The 22,958-nt window shown below is 42.7% G+C and overlaps 1 protein-coding gene and 1 long non-coding RNA gene across 5 annotated transcripts in view; one reads left to right on the top strand and one right to left on the bottom strand.

The window, feature by feature from the left end:
* The window catches only part of LNX1 (ligand of numb-protein X 1), a 131,628-nt gene extending 109,144 nt beyond the window's left edge, over positions 1–22,484 (bottom strand). For 2 of the 4 annotated variants that reach the window (XM_086405753.1, XM_086405750.1), the window contains exons 1-2: positions 22,358–22,484; positions 2,440–2,931 (exon numbers count right to left, since the gene is read on the bottom strand). In XM_086405753.1, the coding sequence (XP_086261879.1) occupies positions 2,440–2,831 (392 nt within the window). In that variant the 5' untranslated portion in view covers positions 2,832–2,931; positions 22,358–22,484. Of the gene's footprint in view, positions 1–2,439; positions 2,932–22,166 lie in introns of all 4 variants that reach the window. The other 2 variants (XM_086405751.1, XM_086405752.1) reach the window with 2 other exon arrangements.
* Positions 216–16,735, top strand: LOC147370679 (uncharacterized). Its single transcript, XR_015165414.1, has 2 exons — positions 216–463; positions 16,518–16,735. It is a non-coding gene; the product is annotated as an uncharacterized LOC147370679 (long non-coding RNA).
* Positions 22,485–22,958: the final 474 nt, after the last annotated feature.

The following is a 22,958-nucleotide window of genomic DNA, read 5'->3' as shown; positions in this document are numbered from 1 at the left end:
GACCATGCCCCTCCCCAAAGCAGTCTGCCTCCTCATCCTCAGAATTTGTGAATGTGTCACCTCACATGGCAAAGGGGACTTACAGATGCGACTAAATAATCCTGAGATGAGGAAAGGAACCTGAACTATGCAGGTGGATTCACTGAGTGGATCCCGTGTCATCACAGGCATCCTTGCATAAGGAAGTCAGGAGGATCAGAGTCATAGAAAGACATGTGGTGATGGAAGGAAAGGAGAGAGACAGAGAGAGAGAAGGGGAAGAGAGGAAGGAGAGAAGAGAGAGAGATTCTAGGCTGCTGGCTTTGAAGATGGAGAAAGAGGCCACAAGCCAAGGAATACAGGGGCCTCTGGAAGCTGGAGGCCACAAGGAAAGAGACTCTCCCCAGAGCCAAAGGGAACCAGTCTCCAAACACCTTGACGTCAGTGGGACCTGTGTTGGACTTCGAATACTCGGAACTGGAAGGTAACACACTTAGCATCGTTTTAAGCCACTAAGTTTGCGATCATTTGTTACAGCAGCAGCAGGAATTGAATACAGCTCCCAAACACAAATGTATTATACAAACGGCAAAAGTAGGCAACATGTGAATGGGGCAGGGAGGTCTCCCAGGGCCTTTTCTCCTCTTGCTACTCACCTCTTTTGTCTGGTGTGGCTGCAGTCTTGGCCCTGGCCCTGTGTCAGCATGTGTCTGCATCCACCTCATCTCTGACCCCAGACCCACACCCCTGCAGGCAACACCTCCCCTACCCAGGCAAAACTTGCAGCAAAGGTCACACACAGACTCCCTTGCCCCTTCTCCTCTGGCCATCCTTCCTTCCGGGCAACCAGACAAGAGGCACATCCTAGCTTACACACCTGAGATCACAGAGGGTCAGAGGCAATTCACGAATCTGACATAGATGCACCTGGCTCAACATCCAGGCAGGGAAAGTGTGTTCACTGACATAATTACTATGGAAAACACGTGTGAAGCATTACACCCAGGCGGGTGCTTTGGATGCAAACTTCCATGTTAGAGATTCTGCATGTCCCCAAAGACAAAGACTCAGATTCAGGGCTTAAGGAATGTGACCTTTAGAAAAAAAAAACAAAACACCCGCACCTGCCTCTAGCCCTTGTTACGACAGGAACCAAGATAAACACCAGTTTCCAAATTTCCTCTTACAAAACAACGCTGGTATTACTGTTCATGTCTTACTAAACACCTTAGATGCTCTAAGAGGGGAACTCCTGGGCCTGAGACCCAGGGCCGCCCCCTGAGGCTGTCCACAAGAAGTACGCTCAGGAACACACAATGTGAGTGGGCGAAGTAAGAGGTAGATGGTGGAGCGGCTGGTGTTGACCACCAGCAGGAGCAGTCACACCCCAGTGTGCACACCTGTGCTGAAAAACTTGCAGAACAAATCACTAGAAGGACAAAAGTTTTGTAAATCTCTCCTCTTAGAAACTTAGTTGAAAATACCTCGTGTCTTCTCAAAGGATAGTTGGGCTTTGGTATTTCCTGTACAGAGCAAATCATGGGCCAAATTGGGAGAGATTTTTTTTTTCTTACATAAAAAGACAAGCAATGTCCTCTAGGATATCTTTTTGGGAACCTGAGGCCTCACAAAATGAGATGAGAAAGCTGCTCATTAGATTCTCCACTATCTTTCACATTTCAGATGCACCCAAATGAAATAAACCAGTCACAAAAGAACAAATACTGAACAGTGCTTCTTATATGAGGTTTCTAGAGCAGTCAAATTCATGGAGACAGAAAGCAGAATGGTGGGTGCCAGTGGCTGGAGAGGAAGAAATGAGGAGGGTTTATTTTAATTTTTTAAATGGATGTGAAGTTTTAGTTCTGGAAGATGAAAAAAATTCTGGAAATGGTTATTGGTGATGATTGTTACATCAGTGTAAACTTAATGTCACTGAGCCACACTTAAAAATGCTTAAAATGGCAAATTTTATATTATTTATATTTTACCAGAAAACCTTCCAACCGTATAAACACACACCCACACATACACACAATCACACCCCACAACTCTACCACGTGCTGTTTCCTCACACTGAACCACAGCCAGAATACCTCAACCGTTTCTTATTTTGAATGAATCCTTTCACTGGCTGCAAAGCAGAAAGTAAAGAAACAGGCATTTCCAGGAGCACCGGGACCTTGGAACACCCGGCCCTTGCAGCAGCGGCCGTGAGGGCGGGGCTTCTCAGGATTGGCCGAGGGGCAGCCCCTCCCTAGAAAGTGAAAGTGAAAGTCGCGTCCGACTCTTCGCAACCCCATGGACTATACAGTCCATGGAATTCTCCAGGCCAGAATACTAGAGTGGGTAGCCTTTCCCTTTTTCAGGGGCTCTTCCAAAACCAGGGATCGAACCCAGGTCTCCCGCACTGCAGGCGGATTCTTGACCAGCTGAGCCACAAGCGAAGCCCCTCCCTACCTCGTTTGAAAGTGGTGCTCAAGGTCGCAGCGCTGCAGCACCTCGGTGCAGTGCTCCGTAAACGGGCAGGTCACCAGCAGCTTGTTTAGGAGCTTGTTGACCAGGATGTTGGATTTCTTGCAATGCTGCAGAACCAGAGGCTTTCGATCCACGGGGCAGAAGTCCTTCTCCACCAGGAAGTTGGTGAGGCAGACTGTACAGTAGGTGTGGCCACATGGAGTGTCCAGAGGGTCCAGAAGAGCTTGCAGGCAGATGTGGCAAATGAGGTCATCGTCCACATCTTCCGTGTAGGTGTAGAAGTGGTTTTCCTCGGGGGAGTGGGCTTGGCCACACACCACACACAGGGGTTCAGGGCTGGGATCCGGGTCCTCAGCGGGGTCTGGCTGGTTCATGGTCAACTGGGTGGAGCAGGATGACAGGAAACCAACCCCGGAAAAGAAAACAGTATTTCCTCCAGAGTAAATCAAGATCTTCTAGGAGCCATCCACAAACCTGAAAGAGAACAAGACTGCTCATCTATCTTGGTTATGGACATTAGGCGATGCTTCCAGTGGACAGAACTGAGCTGTGACTAGGAAGGCCTGGGCCGAGTGACCACTTGGTGACTGACTAATGAGACCTGAAGCCTGGCTTCTTTATTGCCTCAGTTTAACTACCTATCTTAGCAGGAATAATACTTACCTTTAATTTCCTCATATTAGTGCAGAGAAAATTATCTGAGTGAAATCTGAGAATGCCCAGAAACAGGCCCTAACAAAACAGATCAGTGATTTATAAAATTCTGTGTCAGATCATGACAAGAAGAAAAAGTTAATGCTCTGATGGCTTTCTCTTATCTCTCTTCACTACCTTTCTCTAAAACCCAGAAAATAAAGGACACCTCATAGTCTTCAACTAAATCATCTAAGAAACAAGCATGATGATGATGAAAGCATTGTTTTCTTCTGCGTGCATTTCATTTATTCAGTCATTTCGTGGTAAAGGTGTTTCCAGAGCCACGCTGCCTGTAACAGTCTTGCCATCACTGTGCACCAATGATTTAAGTCTCTGTTTCCATGTCTGTAGTGGCTCAGAGGTTTAAGCGTCTGCCTGGAATGCAGGAGACCCGGGTTTGATCCCTGGGTCAGGAAGATCCCCTGGAGAAGGAAATGGCAACCCACTCCAGTACTCTTGCCTGGAGAATCCCATGGACGGAGGAGCCTGGTAGGCTACAGTCCACGGGGTCGCAAAGAGTCGGACATGACTGAGCGACTTCACTTTCACTTCCATGTCTGTAAAGTGGAGATAGTACTGTAATGGCCTGTCTCAGAGGGTTGTTGTGAGAAGTAAATGACATATGAGGCATAAAACACTTTAGAATTATGCCTGAAATACAGTAAGTCCCCAGTAAGTATTAACTATTCTTACATATATGTGTTACTAAAGTCATTCTGTCTCCAGCCGAGCTCATTTGACCTGGAAATTGAAGGCTATAGTGCCTCTCAGGGGTCTTTTTGCTTTGTTCTCATAGTTCTCTTTCATTCAATTATATATATATATATTTTCAAACTAGTAGAATATTATCACACTATGTATTTTCCTTTGGTGAAAAGTGAGAGTCGCTCAATTGTGTCTGACTCTTTGCAACCTTATGGACTGTAGCATGCCAGGTTCCTCTGTCCATGGAATTCTTCAGGCAAGAATATTGGATTGGGTTGCCATTTCCTTCTCTGGGAGATCTTTCCAACCCAGAGATTGTGAACCTGGGTCACACACATTGCAAGCAGATTCTATACCATCTGAGCCACCAGGGAAGCTAATCTTCCTTTGGTATAGGAGTTTAAAGTGGAGATTTCAACATGCCTGATCAACATCTAGGAAAGTCTCCTGATCAGTCAATAAACATTTTTTTCTTTGCCTTCAATATTTTTTATTAGTGAGCTGCAGTAGTGTGAGATTAGTGACAATGATAATCATAAACATCTGATTTCAGTAAGCATTTTGTTAGCACCAATCTTGAGCAAGGTAGCAAATCGGCTGTGCGGGAGACCTTCAAGAGGACATGCCTACCCTCTTGGAGTCCCCAGACCTTCCCAGGGGATGTGGACGTGACCAAGCAATGAGAAACCTAGGTAAGCAGTGCAGACAGAGGTCAGCATTAGGGGACTCAGGGTCAACATTCATGACAACGAAGAATCCTGTAGTATCCCAGCTCTCAACTCAACTTTCTTCTTTTCCGAAAGTAACTAAAATGACTTTAAGTTTTCCGCAGAAACGTAAAGACAGATGAATCACCTAACAGGAAACTGGCCATGTTTTGAAACAGCACAGAAGTCATAAACTGCTTTACAGTTTTTTTCTTTTCCAAGTAAAGTTTGAGGTTGTTTGTATAAACGTAGCCTTATCTCAAAAAGAAAATACATTGACTTCAAACTTGTACTGAGTCAGCTTACATTTCTGCACTGTGTTAACAAGCCTTGAAGAATACTCTGGTCAAGAGGTAGAAGTAAAGTGCCCCAAATGTGAAAGCATGTAGAAATCACAGACTTTTATTTAGCATCAGAAGAGATCACAGGAGGCAAAAGTAGAGGATACAGGAGGGGGTGAAGCTGTTTATAGTCAAAGTTCATAGAAACCTACACAGCTGCTATTTGTCCTCAAGGCTCAGAGAAGATATTGGAACCACACAGGAAATGCTTTCAGTAGCATGAAAAACAGTTCAAAAATAAACATGAAAATGGAAATGGGCCACCCAAAAGATTATCATCTGCTACAGGAAAAAAAGTTCACATATTTTGAACTAAAACCCTATGTCTTTAGCACTTAGAGTTGGGTCAAATCCTCCCACGTATTCTTTCTCATTGTGCTGAACGGAAGGGTGATAGGAATGTAGGTGGTAGCTCTGCTCCGACTGCTGTAACAACAATGTCACATTTCTGGGCCGCTTCCTCGTTGGTGAAAAGGTGGAATTGGATCAGATGTTTGGTTTTCTCACTGTGCTCTGGAAGGTGTGTCAGATGCCTCAGGCTCTTCCAGGGAAGGGAAGGGGGATGGTAGGCTGTGTCCAATTTTCCACTCCATCCAGACCCAGCTCCACTTTCATCTCAAGCATGAGGTTCCTCATAAGATTCTTTTCAAAGGACCATGGCTTAAGGAAAACAAAAACCAAAAAAAATCCTCTGGACTAGATACTATGAAATCCCTTTCAGAAACAGAGTCCTATGGTTCCATGCTAATATAACAGAGATGTTTTCTTGGGGTATTTTAGGGTGGTTGGCTTTGGGGAATTTTTTTTTTTTTTTTCTGGGGCCTATATATATATAGTTATGTTATTTCATCCTTACAAATCCCCAGGGATTTTGTTTGTAATTTAACAGATGAGGAAACTGGGTGTAGAAGGTAAGTAACTTGCCAGTTACACCAAAAAAGAACAAACCAGCAGGGGCTCATAACTCCTTACTGCTCTTCACAACATTGCTACTTTTCTCCCAGCATCTATCTTGACTAGGACCAGTCAGAATCCAAAAAAAGTAAAAAGGAAAGTGAAAGTCACTCAGTCATGTCCGACTCTTTGAGATCCCATGGACTATACAGTCCATGGAATTCTCTAGGCCAGAGTACTGGAGTGGGTAGCCTTTCCCTTCTCCAGGGGATCTTCCCAACGCAGGGATTGAACCCCGGTCTCCCTCACCGTAGGCAGATTCTTTACCATCTGAGCCATAAGGGAAGCCCAAGAATACTGGAGCGGGTAGACTATTCCTTCTCCAGCAGATCTTCCCGACCCAGGAATTGAACCAAATATAAGAGCCCCAGGAAATTATAAGGTTAAAAATCCCTGTAGGCCCCATTGCAGATGGAGTTTTCCAAGATCTCTGAATAAAAAGATTCTTCCACTTTACTGAGTGCTAAAATGCCTAAGACAGGATAAGTGGATTGGAGTAAGCAAAAATGGCAGATTTAGCTCCAACACCAATTTGTTTTTCTTTTCATTCTTTTTTTATCTGAGAGCAATTTGAATTCCCTGGCACTTAACTCTTGTGAGTAAACCAGATTCTTCATATAATATTAATGTAAACACTGCTGTATATATTTTTCAACTTTGCTTTAGACTAAATAAAGCCTATATGAATAGACACAGATTATGAGAGAATTGGCTAAAAAAGCAGTTTGGGTTCCAAGAAAAGAACTAGGTAGACTTTAAAAAGTATGATTAATATAATTTACTTGATGTTTATTTCCAGTTTACATCTTATAAATATGTATGATGTGTCATGTTTTTGGACATATATGTGCCTTGCTGATGAACTGAGAAGAAATTATAGAAACTCATTAAGGCTTAAAAGGTAAATTTTGTCCCCTAAGAGGGAGCAAGAGGGTCTGTCCATACACGTTAGTCTGTATGTCAGCTGTCAGCAATCTGGTCCTAGCTGGGGTAAAGAGAAAGGGATATGCAAGATGGCTTTTTTGCAGTTTGGAGGGAGAAAAAGCAGGAAGTAGATCCCTTCCCTGAGTATGTGTAGGGGTGGGGTGGGTATCTTACTCTGCCTTGATACAACACTCTTGTGACTTAGGAACCATCCTTCCTCCTTTTCTCTGGTTTGGGGACAACAGAAGCCTGATGGGACGTTTGCAGAGACGTGTAGTCCACCAATATCATGCCAGGAAGTGCCCGGAAAAATGACAATGTCCATCTCTGTTTGTCCTTAATCCCTGCTTCCTTTCCCACTACTTCATCATGCCTGCAATCTGTCCAGAAGTTCTTCTACCTAACTTTGAAATTCTAAACATCTGTGGTTGATAACAAAGATACGTTTCAGAGCAAATGTGAGTCAGCACCATCTGCGACCAAGAGGCTCATCAGAGGTCATATGCACACTGTCACCTGCTCTGGAAAATTCAATAGCCTGGAAACTTAGTAGCCTTAAGAGCAGCCTTCAGGAGGGCGATTAAGAGGTACAGACTTCCAGCTGCAAAATGAAGGAGCTTCATAGTTTATGAAATCATATACTCAGTAATGATATAATATCTTCATGTGGTAACATATTGTAACCAGATTATTGTGGTGCTCATTTTGTAATGCATAGAAATATTGAGTCACTACGTGTACCAGGAACTAGCATGGTGTTATACTTCAACAAACAAACTTGGAAAAAAACAGATCATATTTGTAGTTACCAGAGTCGGGGGAGAGTTAGAGTGGGTAGACGTAGTCAAAAGATTAAGAATTCCAGTTAAAGGATAGATCGGAGAAAGCAATGGCACCCCACTCCAGTACTCTTGCCTGGAAAATCCCATGGATGGAGGAGCCTGGTGGACTGCAGTCCATGGGGTCTCTGGGAGTCGGACACGACTGAGTGACTTCACTTTCACTGTTCACTTTCATGGATTGGAGAAGGAAATGGCAACCCACTCCAGTGTTCTTGCCTGGAGAATCCCAGGGACGGGGGAGCCTGGTGGGCTTCCGTCTATGGGGTCGCACAGAGTCGGACACAACTGAATCGACTTAGCAGCAGCAGCAGGGATGTGGGCATCCCTTGTGGCTCAGTGGTACAGAATCTGCCTGCCAATGCAGGAGACACAGGTTCAATCCCTAGATCAGGAAGATACCCTGGAAAAGGAAACGGCAACTTGTTCCAGTATTCTTGCCTGGGAAATCCTGAGGACAGAGGAGCCTGGTGAGCTACAGTCCATGGGATCACAAAAGAGTCAGACACAACCGAGCAACTAAATAATAACAACCTACTAAGGAGGGAAAGTTTACATATTGACCAAAATTTTTTTTCTCTGGAACTCACCTAACCCCTTCATGGGTGCCATTTAGAACATGTCTAATTCCTTAAATCCATTTCAATTATTTGAAGACAGCCCCCAAATTTTCCCATAGGTTCAGCAGCCTTAGGTGTGTCTGATATTCCTTCAGGTTTCCAGACTCCAAGAGCCTGACCACACTCTTCTGCAAGCTCTAAACTTATCAGTGTACTTTCTGCAATATATGGACAGCCTCCAAGACAGAGTGAAATGAGAGTAACCAACTGCTCCCATATCCAAAGACTGCATCTGCTTTCTTGGTGGCAATACACACCTTGGCTGTTACTGCAGTCCTGCCAGGGCTGAGCAGGGGACATTACACTGAGCCCTGAAGGAAGCTATTAGTAATTCTTGGCCACAGAAGTGAAAAAAAAATTAAGGATAATGAAGTAGAGAAGTAGATGCTTTAAAAGGCAAAAGCAAGGGCTTGGAGCAGTTTAGAAAATGCAATGATATTTACTGGCATTAGCTAGATTTCTATAAACAAAATAAAGTCCTTAATGGCCAAACAGTTCCAGTATTGGAATTCTCAGCATATAATCTGATCTGAAGAATGAATGGTATTTGGGGAATTTGGGGCTCTCCCATTTGTTTGTAAGCATTCCTTTATTTTGACAACTCTTGGTATTTTACAATATCCTGACATATATAACACAAGGGAAATGGAAACCACTTTAAAAAATGGTAAATCTGAGATAATTTTTCCCATCAGGATAAACATTGATGAGCTTTCACTGAAATTCACTATTAATGAAAAAAGGGAAATAGGGCCAAGGGCAGCTGATGAAGGGGCAGGTAATGGAATAAAGTAGAAATTCTGCAACTCCAAATGCTCTGTACCTCTTCCTGTCCAGCTGCTTTAAAAAAGAAGAAGATGCACAAGTGCTTGAGAAGGAAAGTGTACCTAAGGAGGCTTACTAGCCAGTCACCTTGGAACATTAGGCTTCTACATTTATCTGCCAGAAAGCATTGCTTATAGAAAATTCCTACTTAGCCTATGACAAACACAGGAAAAAATCCACTGAAGACATTCCTAAATAACAGATACACTTATCCCACCAGTGCTGCGTGCTCCACATTGCAATATGTAGTGTGTGCTTAGTCACTCAGTCATGTTCGTCTCTTGCAACACCATGGTCTGTAGCCCGCCAGGCTCCTTTATCCATGGGGTATTTTTCCAGGCAGGAATACTGGAGTGGATTGCTGTTTCCACCTCCAAGGGATCTTCCCCACCCAGAGATCAAACCCATGTCTCTTGTGTCTCCTGCATTGCAAGTGAATTCTTTACCACTGAGCCATTGAGGAAGTCCCTATGTTGCAGCCTAAGGCCAAAGGAGATATGAGTCCTGATATACATGTGTATTTTTTAATGGTTAATTTCCCCTAGATCATTAAAATAATTGAAAAAACATGGGAAACATGAAAAACACATATATTAAATGTACAACATTATTTTAAGTTTAAATATTTTATTTATAATAAAAACAAAAAATTTTCCCCCATAGTTTCACTTTCCTGGCTTTAAAGGAAGCAAGCCCAGCAATACTATTTTCAAAAATCTACCTATTCTTTTGTCTGATTTTCAGCTGAGGAAACTGCTGTTTGACGATCTTTTTTGACTAAGTGATACCCTTAAATAATCTTTAGATAATTTGAGCTACTGATCCTTGTATTTATTTAAATGTTAATCATTTGTTCATCATGGATTTTTGCATTAGTTTTGCTTTTTTAAAATAATGCATTAAAACAGTACTTATCATGATTACCAGGGTTTTGGGGGCCCCCCTAAAATTTACACCCAAAGGTAAGTGCTGCATTTGCCTCACCAACTCATGGCCCTGTGACTGTTGTTATTTCAGAGACTCAGGTAGAGCTGTGTGTTGAGGCCATGGTTAGGACTCAGCTCTGCTTCCACCTACCTCTGTGCGTCTCAGTATTTTCCTTGCACCTGCCCTGATTCCCAGTCAGGTGCAAAGGCAAAGGCAAAGAATTACAACCTTGTCACAGGTGCACCACTACATTTAACCAAGGTCTAAACTGATCTGACTGACCATTGTATTGATACATGCTTGATAGAGGCACCAGGTGAGCAATCTGCTGACGGGTTCATGAGGCAGGAGGAAGAACTTTCTTCAAATGAGAGGAAGAAAATGTAACCTAAGGCCAGGTCCCCCAAACAATCACAAGACAACTGAATCCTGAAAGAGCTTTGATTTGTGAGTATATAAGAGAGCCCATTCAAGTTATAGAAATAGTTCTCTCAAGGAAGGACACTGTATGAACTGTTGCTATACAAATAATGTGAGACTTGGCCCTCCTTGGGGGAGAGATAAATTAGGAGGTTGGGATTAACACTATGCCCCACTATATATAAAATAGATAACCAACAAGGACCTACTGTATAGCACAAGGAACTAAATTGAATATTTTTAATAACCTATAAGGTAAAAGAACCTGAGGAAGAATATACATGTATATATAAAACTGAATCACTGTGTTATATACCTGAAACTAACATGATATGTGAATCAACTACACTTAAACTTTTAAAAATTTTTTTAAAAATGAATTAGCCTTTAAAAAAAAAATGAAACTGAGCTTAAGGTTTTCCTGTTGTTGATGATGTTATAAAATTTGGATGAAGCTCCACAGGGCAGAATGGCTGCAGGGCTGGTTTCGAACTGGTCACTGAGGCCATGTCTCAGTACAGAGACAGTACAGATCACACTCACAGTCAGGAACACTGAAACTGTGAAGACTAGATATACAGCCACTGAGGAAAAGGGTGGGTAGAACAATGCCAGTAAATTCTTGTAACACCAATGGCTTTGTCTCCCTTTCTACAATGATTATCAGTCCAACCACTGCCCTGGTTCTGGCTTCAACACCTAAATTAGATTATTGGGGGAAAGGAATTGTCAAGGTCAGGGCAAACTCTTTCTTTCTCTATTCAGTTCAGTTCGGTCGCTCAGTCGTGTCTGACTCTTTGCAACCACATGGACTGCAGCATGCCAGACCTCCCTGTCCATCACCAACTCCTGGAGTTTACTCAAATTCATGTTTATTGAGTCACTTTTGCCATCCAACCATCTCATCTTCTGTTGTCCGCTTCTCCTCCTGCCTTCAATCTTTCCCAGCATCAGGGTCTTTTCCAATGAGTCAGTTCTTGCCATCAGGTGGCCAAAGTATTGGAGTTTCAGCTTCAGCATCACTCCTTCCAATGAATATTCAGAACTGATTTCCTTTAGGATACACTGGTTGGATCTCTTTGCAGTCCAAGGGACTCTCAAGAGTCTTCTCCAACACCACAGTTCAAAAGCATCAATTCTTCGGTATTCAGCTTTCTTTATAGTCCAACTCTAACATCCATACATGACTACTGGAAAAACCATAGCTTTGGCTAGATGGACCTTTGTTGGCAAAGTAATGTCTCTGCTTTTTAATATGCTGTCTAGGTTGGTCATAGCTTTTCTTCCAAGGAGCAAGTGTCTTTTAATTTCATGGCTGCAGTCACCATCTGCAGTGATTCTTGGGAGCCCCCCAAAATAAAGTCTGTCGCTGTTTCCATTGTTTCCCCATCTATTTGCCATGAAGTGATGGGACCAGATGCTATGATCTTAGTTTTCTGAATGTTGAGTTTTAAGCCAGCTTTTTCACTCTCCTCTTTCACTTTCATCAAGAGGCTCTTTAGTTCTTCACTTTCTGCCATAGGGTGGTGTCATCTGCATATCTGAGGTTATTGATATTTCTCCTGACAATCTTGATTCCAGCTTGTGTTTCACCCAGCCCAGCATTTCTCATGATGTACTCTGCATATAAATGAAATAAGCAGGGTGACAATACAGAGCCTTGATGTTCTCCTTTCCCTATTTGGAACCAGTCTGTTGTTCCATGTCCAGTTCTAACTATTGCTTCCTGACCTCCATACAGATTTCTCAAGAGGCAGGTCAGGTGGTCTGGTATTCCCATCTCTTTCAAAATTTTCCACCGTTTGCTGTGATCCACACAGTTAAAGCCTTTGGCATAGTCAGTCAAGAAGAAGTAGACGATTTTCCTGGAACTCTCTTGCTTTTTTGATGATACAACAGATGTTGGCAATTTGATCTCTGGTTCCTCTGCCTTTTTTAAATCCAGCATGAACATATGGAAGTTCACAGTTCACGTACTATTGAAGCCTGGCTTGGAGAATTTTGAGCATTACTTTACTAGTGTGTGAGATGAGTACAATTATGCAGTAGTTTGAGCAGTCTTTGGCATTGCCTTTCTTCGGGCTTGGAATGAAAACTGACCTTTTCCAGTCCTGTGGCCACTGCTGAGTTTTCCAAATTTGCCAGCATATTGAGTGTAGCCCTTTCACAGCATCATCTTTTAGGATTTGAAATAGCTCAATTGGAATTCTATTGGGCTTCCCTGGTGGCTCAGATGGTAAAGCGTCTGCCTGCCATGCGGGGGACCTGGGTTCGATTCCTGGGTTGGGAAGATCCCCTGGAGAAGGAAATGGCAATCCACTCCAGCACTCTTGCCTGTAGTGATGCTTTCTAAGGCCCACTAGACTTTGCATTCCAGGATGTCTGGCTCTAGGTGAGTGATTATACCATCTTGATTATTTGGGTCATGAAGATCTTCTTTGACTAGTTCTTCTGTGTATTCTTGCCATCTCTTCTTGATATCTTCTAGGTATTAAGAGAGTTAGTTAGGTCCATACCATTTCAGTCCTTTATCGAGCCCATCTTTGCATGAAATATTCCCTTGGTATCTCTAATTTTCTTGAAGAGATCTCTAGACTTTCCCATTCTATTGTTTTCCTCTATTTCTTTGCATTGATCACTGAGGAAGGCTTTCTTATCTCTCCTTGCTATTCTTTGGAACTCTGCATTCAAATGGGTATATCTTTCCTTTCTTCCTTTGCCTTCGCGTCTCTTCTTTTCACAGCTATTTTGTAAGGCTTCCTAAGACAACCATTTTGCCTTTTTGCATTTCTTTTTCTTACAGATGGTCTTGACACCTGCCTCCTGTCCATCAGGCACTCTGTCTATAAGATCTAATCCTTTGAATCTGTTTGTCACTTCCACTGTATAATCATAAGGGATTTGATTTAGGTCATACCTGAATGGTCTAGTGGTTTTCCCTACTTTCTTCAATTTAACTCTGTATTTGGCAATAAGGAGTTCATGATCTGAGCCACAGTCAGCTCCCAGTCTTGTTTTCGCTGACTGTATAGAGCTTCTCCATCTTTGGCTGCAAAGAATATAATCAATCTGATTTCAGTATTGACCATCTGGTGATGTCCATGTGTAGAGTCTTCTCTTGTGTTGTTGGAAGAGAGTGTTTGGTATGCCCAGTGTGTTCTCTTGGCAAAACTCTATTAGCCTTTGCCCTGCTTCATTCTTTCTCTATTAAACAGTGTAAATTTACAGTTACATGTTAAATTATGGATAAGTTGTATGAGACTTGCAGGTATCAAAGTGCCATCATTTTTTTTTTATAAATACCAACTTTGAATTAAGATATATAAGAGGCTAGACAAATGCTCTGGGGGCTATACCTTAACTTAAATTTGTAGTGGGGTGAAATTAGGGGCTTTAATGGGCTTCCCTGTTGGCTCAGAAACATGACTGAAGCAACTTAGCACACTGGTGACCCAGATAGTAAAAAATCTGCCTGTAAAGCAGGAGACCTGGGTTCAATCCCTGAGTCAGAAAGATGCCATGGAGAAGGGCATGGCAACCCACCCCAGTATTCTTGCTGGATAATTCCATGTACAGAGAAGCCTGGCAGGCTACAGTACATGGGATTGAAAGAGCTGGACACGACTAAGTGACTCACACTTCCATTTCCAGGTACTTTAGTGATCTGAATAAAAATAGTCATGCACAGGATAAAAGCTATCTTCAAACTGGGTTTGAAGTGGAGGTGGGGAGACGAGGGTGCCATGTGCCTTGCAGGGGAAAGAGGACAGAGGGAGGGCAGGTGTGTATGGGCTACAAAGGTCAGGGTTAGCTCTGCTCCTACTTAATATCTAAATCACCAGTCTCTAGAGAGAGTAATTCATTAATGCAGTCTGTGAATGACACCTGTCTGTATAGTGTTGCCAACACTATAAAAGACAGAAAAAAAAAATACAAATGATCTTTAAAGAGGTTGAAATATAGTCAGGAAATTCAAGGAAAATTGAACTAAAAGGAGAACATGTGATATATCTGGAGTCAATAACTGAGAAGATAGATGTTCAGAAAGTGGGAAAAACAAGGGGAGTGTTAAATGAGAAGAAATTCAAGTTTTAGAAGTCAGTGATGGACTTGCACAAGCTCCTTTTGGAAAGGAGCTTTGTCTCTCTTGTCAGAAGACTTTACTGCCTTTCCCCTGGGGTGTCAGGGCACACCTTTCAAACTTGGGTTTGTTTGTAAGAACTCTGGCCCATAAAAGATGTCCTTCTGCTTCCTGGTCTACCAACATATTGAGATGGAATTGACCCCCTGCCAACAACAAAATGAAAGCAGAATATTCTGCATTGACCAATGGCTCATGGCTCTTACAGTCAGTTGCCACAGGGTCCTGGGCAGGGCTGATGTCAGATGATAAGTATGGTAAAGAAGCAGACTGGCCTTTTTACACTCAAGGCTGAAAAACACACTTATGCTGTGCCGTGCTTAGTCGCTCAGTCATATCTGACCTTTTGTGACGCCATGGACCATAGCCCACCAGGCTCCTCTGTCCCTGGGGATTCTCTAGGCAAGAACACTGGAGTGGGTTGCCATGCCATCTTCCAGGGGATTTCCCCAACCTAGGGATTGAACCCAGGTCTCCTGCCTTGCAGGTGGATTCTTAACCATCTGAGCCACCATGGAAGCCCAAGAATACTGGAGTGGGTAGCCTAAACATACTTAGGAAATGCTTTTTTTTTTTTTTTTTTAACCTATAACCAAGGTTTAAGGAAGAAAGGACAAGGTGGAGGAAGATATTTAAGTGCTCAACATATCTCTACTGTTTCAATTCTATAGGTATTTACTTCTTACGTGCCTGACTACTGCTGCTGCTGCTGCTGCTGCTAAGTCGCTTCAGTCGTGACCAACTCTGTGCAACCCCATAGACGGCAGCCCACCAGGCTCCCCCGTCCCTGGGATTCTCCAGGCAAGAACACTGGAATGGGTTGCCATTTCCTTCTCCAATGCATGAAAGTGAAAAGTGAAAGCGAAGTCGCTCAGTCGTGTCTGACTCCTAGCAACCCCATGGACTGCAGCCTACCAGGCTCCTCCCTCCATGGGATTTCCAGGCAAGAGTACTAGAGTGGGGTACCATTGCCTTCTCTTGTCTGCATTTCTGTGGGAGTTCCCATAGGCAATTCAATTTCATCCTCAATGAGTTTTTCTAATTAGGAAAATGGAGCTTTCATATAGGAAAAAAACAAACAAAACAATGTAAGAAAACACACAATAAGTATGGTCCTATTTTGGAAATAGGAGCCAGGGACAAGTGTGGAGGAAAAGGAGTGAGAAAGCAGTGTGGCATGGCTCAGAACAGTCAAGGAAATTTCTTGGAACAGATTGTCCTTAGGGAGGGTCATGAAAGATAAATGAAATTTGGGAAAGTTGGAAGAAATCCAGGCAGAAGGAAGAAACTGAGCAAATTCTTCAAGGAAAAGGAATCCACCCACTGGTGTCTGGTGTTCCCACATGTCTGAGATCCTAAAATTATTAAGAAGTCACAGGGATTTGAGTTGGGTGATAATCTTAGATTCTCACCAAGAGCAAGAATCCTCTTTATGACATGCCGGGGGATGACCTACCAGCTTCTGTTTGAAATATCTCCAATCATGGGCTCAGGGTTGAGTGGAGGAATCACTTCCTTAGCCAGAATACCACCTATCTGTTAAAGCAATCTAAGATGACCTTCACTGATTTGTTTTTGTAGATTCATCATACTAGTGACTGTGAAAAGATTCAGCAGGTCTTTAGCATATAAAGCACTTAACAATTGTATTTTGAACTTTGAACATAGGAATAAATAATGGTAGTGGTGAAGGTTGCCAATTCTGTTTCTCCCTGCCTGTACTTTGCCCAATATTTCAATCTCTAAGTAGATAAGGAATTTCATCATAAGAAGTGGGAGGGGCCTACGTGTAGGATTGTCCCTCCCAAAGATATGCCCACATCCTAACTCCTAGTACCTGAGAGTGTGAACTTAGAAAAACAGTCTTGTCTTTGATGATAAAATTAAGTTAAAGATCTTGAAATGAGATCATCCTGGATTATCTGATTTACCCCAAATCTAATGACAAGTGTCTTTTTAAGAGACAGAGGAAGAGAAAACATAGAGGAGATGGTGATGTGGCGACAGAGACTGGAATGAAGCAGCCACAAGCCTGGGACACCGGGAGGCACAGAAGCTGAAAGAGGCAAAGAAGGATCCTTTTCTGGAGCTTCCAGTGGAAGCAGGACTCTGCCAATGCCTTGATTTCACAGTTCTAGCTTCCAGAATTGTGAGGAAATAAATTCATGTTGTTTTGAGATGGCAAGTGTGTGGTAATTCATTACCGCAGCAATAGGAAATGAATACAGGGCTCTGTATACCCAGAAGGGGGTACACATTCCCCATGATCTTTTCCAATGCTTCTCTACAGGATTTAGGGACAATATGGTGAGCGGCAGCCATTTAGACATCTATTAATACATACTTCTGGATAGCAGTTCTGAGCTACTATAAAAACCTAATTTTCTTTTAATCCATACCTAAGTGAGAACACAGATGTCTCCAGAGATGACTATTAAACCAAATTTCTAGGGCCCCAAGGGAGAAAAAAGAACTACAGGTAGAATAGCTGAGTTTGTGCGTGTGTTGTGGGAGGCATAAGACAAGCATAATGATAATAGTTAATGAGGAATCTGAAAACACCAGATGACTCATGTGTTAACGTGAGTATGCTGGAGCCTAAACATGTAGCGTACTAGTCAAAAATGGCCACGTGACTGTGAGAGCAGTCATCAGCAAGTTATGTAAATCATCTCAACAGATAGCAATGACATATTTAGACCTCACCATCATATATGTATTACTGCCATGCTCCATGCCAAGAGGCTATTAGAGAAAATTCTTGTAGAGTTTCCACTCTTTGCTATTGGTGAAGTCTTTTCCATCCCTGTGACAAATGCTTCAAACACAAGAAGCGACCAAGAGTCACTGGAAAATAATGGTGGAACTGCAGTCCACACATTCTAAGTCACATATTAATAATATATATATAAAAGATCTCTGGTTAATTGGGGCAGAACTTAGCCACTGACAGAAGTGTATTGTCAATCCACCATGTCAAAGAGTGTGGCTCCCTAAACTGGAAGGAGGGGGAGGGGATGAGGTATTCTTCTGGAAAGGCAGACACAGAAGGGCAGGATGAAGAGAACAGGAATAGAAAACCACAAACCTCAAATTTGGGGGTCATCTTTTCTATCCTCTACTTGAATCCCAGGAATCCCTTCTCTCCCCTCCTTTTTAGATTATATTTTATAATGTAAAATAAAAAACATAATTATTACTAGTTAATGAGCAGTTCACTAAGTGCAAGATACTATGTTGGATAATTTTCATGTATTTTCTCAGTTAATCTTTAGAATGACCCTATGAGATCTGTGATCTAATCTTTATTGTACAGATGAGTGGTATGTGCTGCTAAAGAGATGCAAGTCTTCTTTGTCATTCGTTCATTCAGTAAACATGTGAAGTTGCTCAGTCGTGTCCGACTCTTTCGGACTCCATGGACTGTAGTCTACCAGGTTCCTCCATCTATGGGATTTTACAGGCAAGACTACTGGAGTAGGATGCCATTGTACTAGGTACTAAATATAGCAAAAAACAACCACCTTCAGACAGGGAACTCAGTGCACTGCAAGGCAGTCTACTGGACTTTTAGACAACTCTAATTCTTAGAAAGTTCTGCCTCATGTTGATCGGAAATACATCTGTGGGTAAGCAACAGGTCACTGTGTTGTCCTCATCTTAGAACCAAAGAAGAGGAAAAGATGAATGGAAGAAGTTTATAGAGGAGAATCAACATTTCTGTTTCTTATTTCAGCTCAATGAAGTTTTTGTGCTTTGTAATTTGTATGGCTTTCATGTAAACCTGTATAGGAGATAATAGATGGTTAAATCCTATTAACCCAGAAAGAGTGATGTAGTCTTCCTTCCAAATGGTTTTGAAAAGCCCATGTTATTTAGAGGCCCTGTCAGAGAACAATAAATTTGCCACCCACATAAAAGTGAGTCTATGCGGTGCCAGCGCACAAATATCAGGACGAGTTACGTACATCAGAGAGTCCATGAATGCCGAGGCAAGGGGGAGGACACATTTTAGAGTATCTCTCATACATCCCCTCTCGGCAGCATCATACAGAATGGCCTTTTAAGTAGTTAGAATCCTAGCAGACCTTATCTTCCCCACTTTAAGGAGTCCCTGGAAGCCAGGAATCACCACTCCAGGATACCCCACTGTTTATTTACATCATAGAACCCTACTACCCACAGTTCTGCAAAGGACCAGGCATTTCAACTGACAGCACCCCTGGCCTGGAACTCCAAGATAAACAAGATATTAATAATCTTTGTTACCAGGTTCTCCCTCTAAGCCTTTGGGGGCCTTTTGGGAAATCTGTTTTGCTCAGAGAGTATTTGGTTCTCAATTTACTACTGTTTCCATCATTATTATAGCCAAACTGTAGCATGACCTAGGAAGTCTAGCTGTATCCAATATAACAATTGCTTCCTTTAATACTACACAATTTAACACTTATTGAGTGCTTTCTATATACCAGCCACTTTATATGAAACCATTTCAGTTATTCCTCACAATAGCACTGGGTTTGGTAAGTATTCTGTTTTCCAGATGATGAAACTGAGACAAAGAGATATTCAATTACTTATTTAGTTTAATAATTACCTGATGGAACGGGCCCAGATCTGATTGATTCTAGCCACTATGCCTTCCTTTCAAGAAAATAATAGTTGACATTGTGCCAAATACTATTCTAAGCACTTTAAACATTTCAGTGCATTTCAGCTTCACAATTTTCTTATAGCTGAGGTAAAGTGAGGTTAAATAACCCATCCCAGGTTACAAGGCTAGTAGGAGGTGGAGCTGGGTTTTTTAACTCAGGGAGACTGATGACAAAGAACAGGCCACTGTTCTAATGCAGTAGTACCATTCCACCTAGAATTCAATAAATAAGACTAATATTTCCTAATGAGGCATATGGCCACTCCCCTGCAGTCAACCTGACCTACTCACATAGGTGCACAGCCCATCCAGCTTCTGTTATGGGGCCTGGGGATGTGAACCACAACACACTGACATCCCTTTTGGGGGAAAAGGTAAATACGGAAACTGATGGATGGCGAGGTTGAGGCGTATCTCCAGGTTCCACTGAGCAAGCTAGTAATCAGTTCAAGGTTATGAACCCCTGATCTCAATCCACTAGGCTGTTACCTTGCTCTTGATGTTGAAAATTATCTTTTTGATGATGACCTTATCTTGTCAGGATAAGGTGAGACCTGGAGAAGTTCCCAGGGCACTAGGAACACACCTGCTCTCATGCAATCGCTCAAGGTCATCAGAGGGCACATGACAGTCCATTAAGGAGATGATCATGTCTGCAAGACCTCCCAGTTCCCCTTCCTCAGTCGAGGGCAGGCTCCTCCTCCCAGGGACTTAGCCCTGCAGCTCACCAGGCTGCAGCCAAGGGTGTTTACCTGCAAGACTGGAGGAGACCACGCAGCAGTCTGCCCTGGAGATAACACAACTGAAAGCAGAGAGGGCTGTCTGCCAAGTCAGATTGCACAAATGCCAACAGACCATTTCCCCCGAAAGCCTGCAGAGGACCACACTTTGTGGGCTGTTGTGGGATGAGAGTCTTGAGGAGGGAAAAGGCAGGAGTAACAGCGTGGCTAGCAGCTTCTAAAGCTGGCCTGAGAGAATGGCAGGAACCAATCTGCCTGGCCTGTTTAATGACACAGTTTAAGGATTTTCTTCCCTCCTGCCTGTCTCCTTTCTCTACACTGTGAACATCGGCGTTAATTACTTACAACTAATAACCATAACAAGAACTATCAGGGTTCCTAACAAGTGCAACCACATTAGACCTTTTATCTCAGAAAGGTCAGACTATTTCCTCCAGCAATCCAGATAAACACCCTCAAGGAGGCTGGATCTAGCCTTTGCTTGGTACCCACTTAACACCAGGCACTGGCCACTAGATGCTCTATATATGTTACCCTACGTACTTCTCAGGACCATTTTATATTGTTGGGATTATTAGTTCTTGTTTTACTGATGAAGAAACAGAGACTCAGAGAAGTAATGTAAGGAAGATGTAAATGGAAGAGACTGTACAGTTTTCAATCAAGCCATTTTGCACTTAACCAAGGGATGGAGTTGCTACAGGAAGGGAACCACTGGGGGTCTTTTCATCCCTGTGAACAAAACTCATGTACACATTATCCAAGATACCAGTTGCATTCTAAATCACCTGACTCTGAATTCCAGTCTCTGTAATTTTTTTTTCTTTCTTATATCTGGGGGCATAGTATCCATAGCTTTGTTCATTTAATAGTCAGGAGCCCTGGCATATAGTGATAAAATGATTGGCTTAGTCAGACATTACCTACTATTCAGAGACCTAACGAACCACGGCCCACAGGGGGAAGGAAATATGGTGGAGAGGTTTGTGACTTTAAGGACACAGTTCTATCCAGAAGATTTAGGATCTAAGAGATCTTTTTCTCTCTTGTGCTGACAAAACTCTGAATCAAGTGAGGCTATTGGTGAAGGACAAGCAGCCACCACCATCCAAACACAAGGCTCAGGGGAAAAGGACAGACAAAGGTCACCTGAAGAGCAATACAAGCCTCTGAGGAGTAAGAGAAACTGGCAACAAGTGTGAGGCAGAGTCTCGGGGGAGAAGCAAACATCTGAGATTAAAGTGTTCTCAATTTGTGTCAGTTTATACTTTAGGAGAACTGATACGAACTTTGAATTTCTGGGTGGATGAATATGAATATCTATAGGAACAGGAATAGTCCTAACAGATTATTCCCTTGCTAACTGAAATCTCAGAAAAATAGCCCATGAAGGAATTCAGGATGAAATGCCTCCCTCACAGGTTGACTTTTCTCTCCCAGTTTTCCAGCTCATCCCAGTAGGGAGCCAGGTTTGGAGATGGTTTCTTTTCCTCTAACAGCAGTATTGGATGGAGAGTGTGTGTGGCTACTGGGCCATTCAGAACAGAAGTGGTAGCAGTCTGTGTGGTCAGGATTAAGAAAACAAAATGGATCCTAGAGGTAAAATTACTTAAGAAAGAAAGGGCCTGGCAGAACAGTCTCCTTGGTATATTTGCAAAGAAAAGAGAGGGGAAAAAAAATGGAAGAGTTCCAAAAAATTACACATCAGACCTGAATCTATATTCTTGTAAACACTGAGGAAATGATCTTTACTTTAGCCAAAGGTCAGCAGGCAACCAACTCAGGGTCTGAATGTAAACAATTCTAATCCAAGTCTGTGAAGTAGTTTTAAAAAGAATAAAGGACAAAGAAAACAGGAGACTTCTCTAGAGAAGAAAGAAGGAAGAAGCCTGGGGTGCAGGCTTCTGAGTAAGGGCAATAGAATTTACCTGCTGGAGGAACAGATTTTCAGAGGGTGTGTGTGTTGGGGGGGGGGTCATAATTAAGGTCATCTCATAGGTCTAGATGGAAATTGCCTCTGGTGAACGCAGAAAGTAAGGGAAAATAAGTCAACTCCGATTTCAGCCCCCTCCTAACACAGGTCTGCATCTTGAAGTTTCAAAAAAAAGTATCCACTCCTCCTCAGAGTTTAAAAATAATAGTAATCAGTTCAACTTCCCAGACAAGCAGAGGCTGGATTAATGATTAAGAGAAACCAAAAGGATTAAATATCTGACCTGGGAGAATTTTCCTCTGCATCCAAAATGTCAAAGGCATCTCTTTCCTTTCAAAAAGAACTTCTCCCTCTGGGACAAACACCCAGGGCTAAACCATTCAGCTTCTATTTTTCACTCACATTCTTCCTTCAGATCCGTCAGGGGTCCACAGTCTAAACGTCCAGAGAGGAACAAGCAGGGTTTCAGCTCACCTTTCCAAGTGCTGCCTGGGGCTCTCAAAGCAGCAGCACCCCAGCCGTTCTCACGCCTGTGGCTGAGTCCAGCAACTCCTTGGGCTGCCCCGGCAGTAACCGGCCTCCACCTCCGTCCTACAGGTGCCTAGAGGAAGGAGGAGGGCATTGGTTGGTGGAGACCAGGAAATGTGTGACATCACAGGAGCCTCGACAGATAAAACATTGCTGGGACCTTAGTTATTCAAACATTCAATAGGTCCCGCCCACCTGTCATTCACCTGAATACCTGAGAGCAGGTAGGTGGCGTCTCTGGGTGGACAAATGAATCAGTTAGAGCAATTTGCCAACTGGAATTTACTTTCTTTCCTGCATGGCACATGTCCAGCCCCAAGGACAGATCTGAATTTCTATGCCTGGTTGCTTCCTGGGCCCCTCCTCCCACCCCCTTCCAATAGTAGACTATAAAAGAGTTAAAAAGAAAGTTTATTTACTTTTATCATTTTGACAGCTTTCAAAAAATTGAAGTATAGTTGATTTGCAATGTTATTTTAGTCTCTATATTTTATTCCATTTAAAGTTCTTACAAAATCACAGCCATATTTCCCTGTGCTGTACAATA

Source organism: Bos grunniens, chromosome 6, assembly GCF_055505025.1.
Source record: "Bos grunniens cultivar Pamir isolate PY7600 chromosome 6, Bosgru_T2T1.0, whole genome shotgun sequence".
Taxonomy (NCBI): Eukaryota; Metazoa; Chordata; class Mammalia; order Artiodactyla; family Bovidae; genus Bos; species Bos grunniens.
This window is presented reverse-complemented; position numbering and strand designations above follow the sequence as displayed.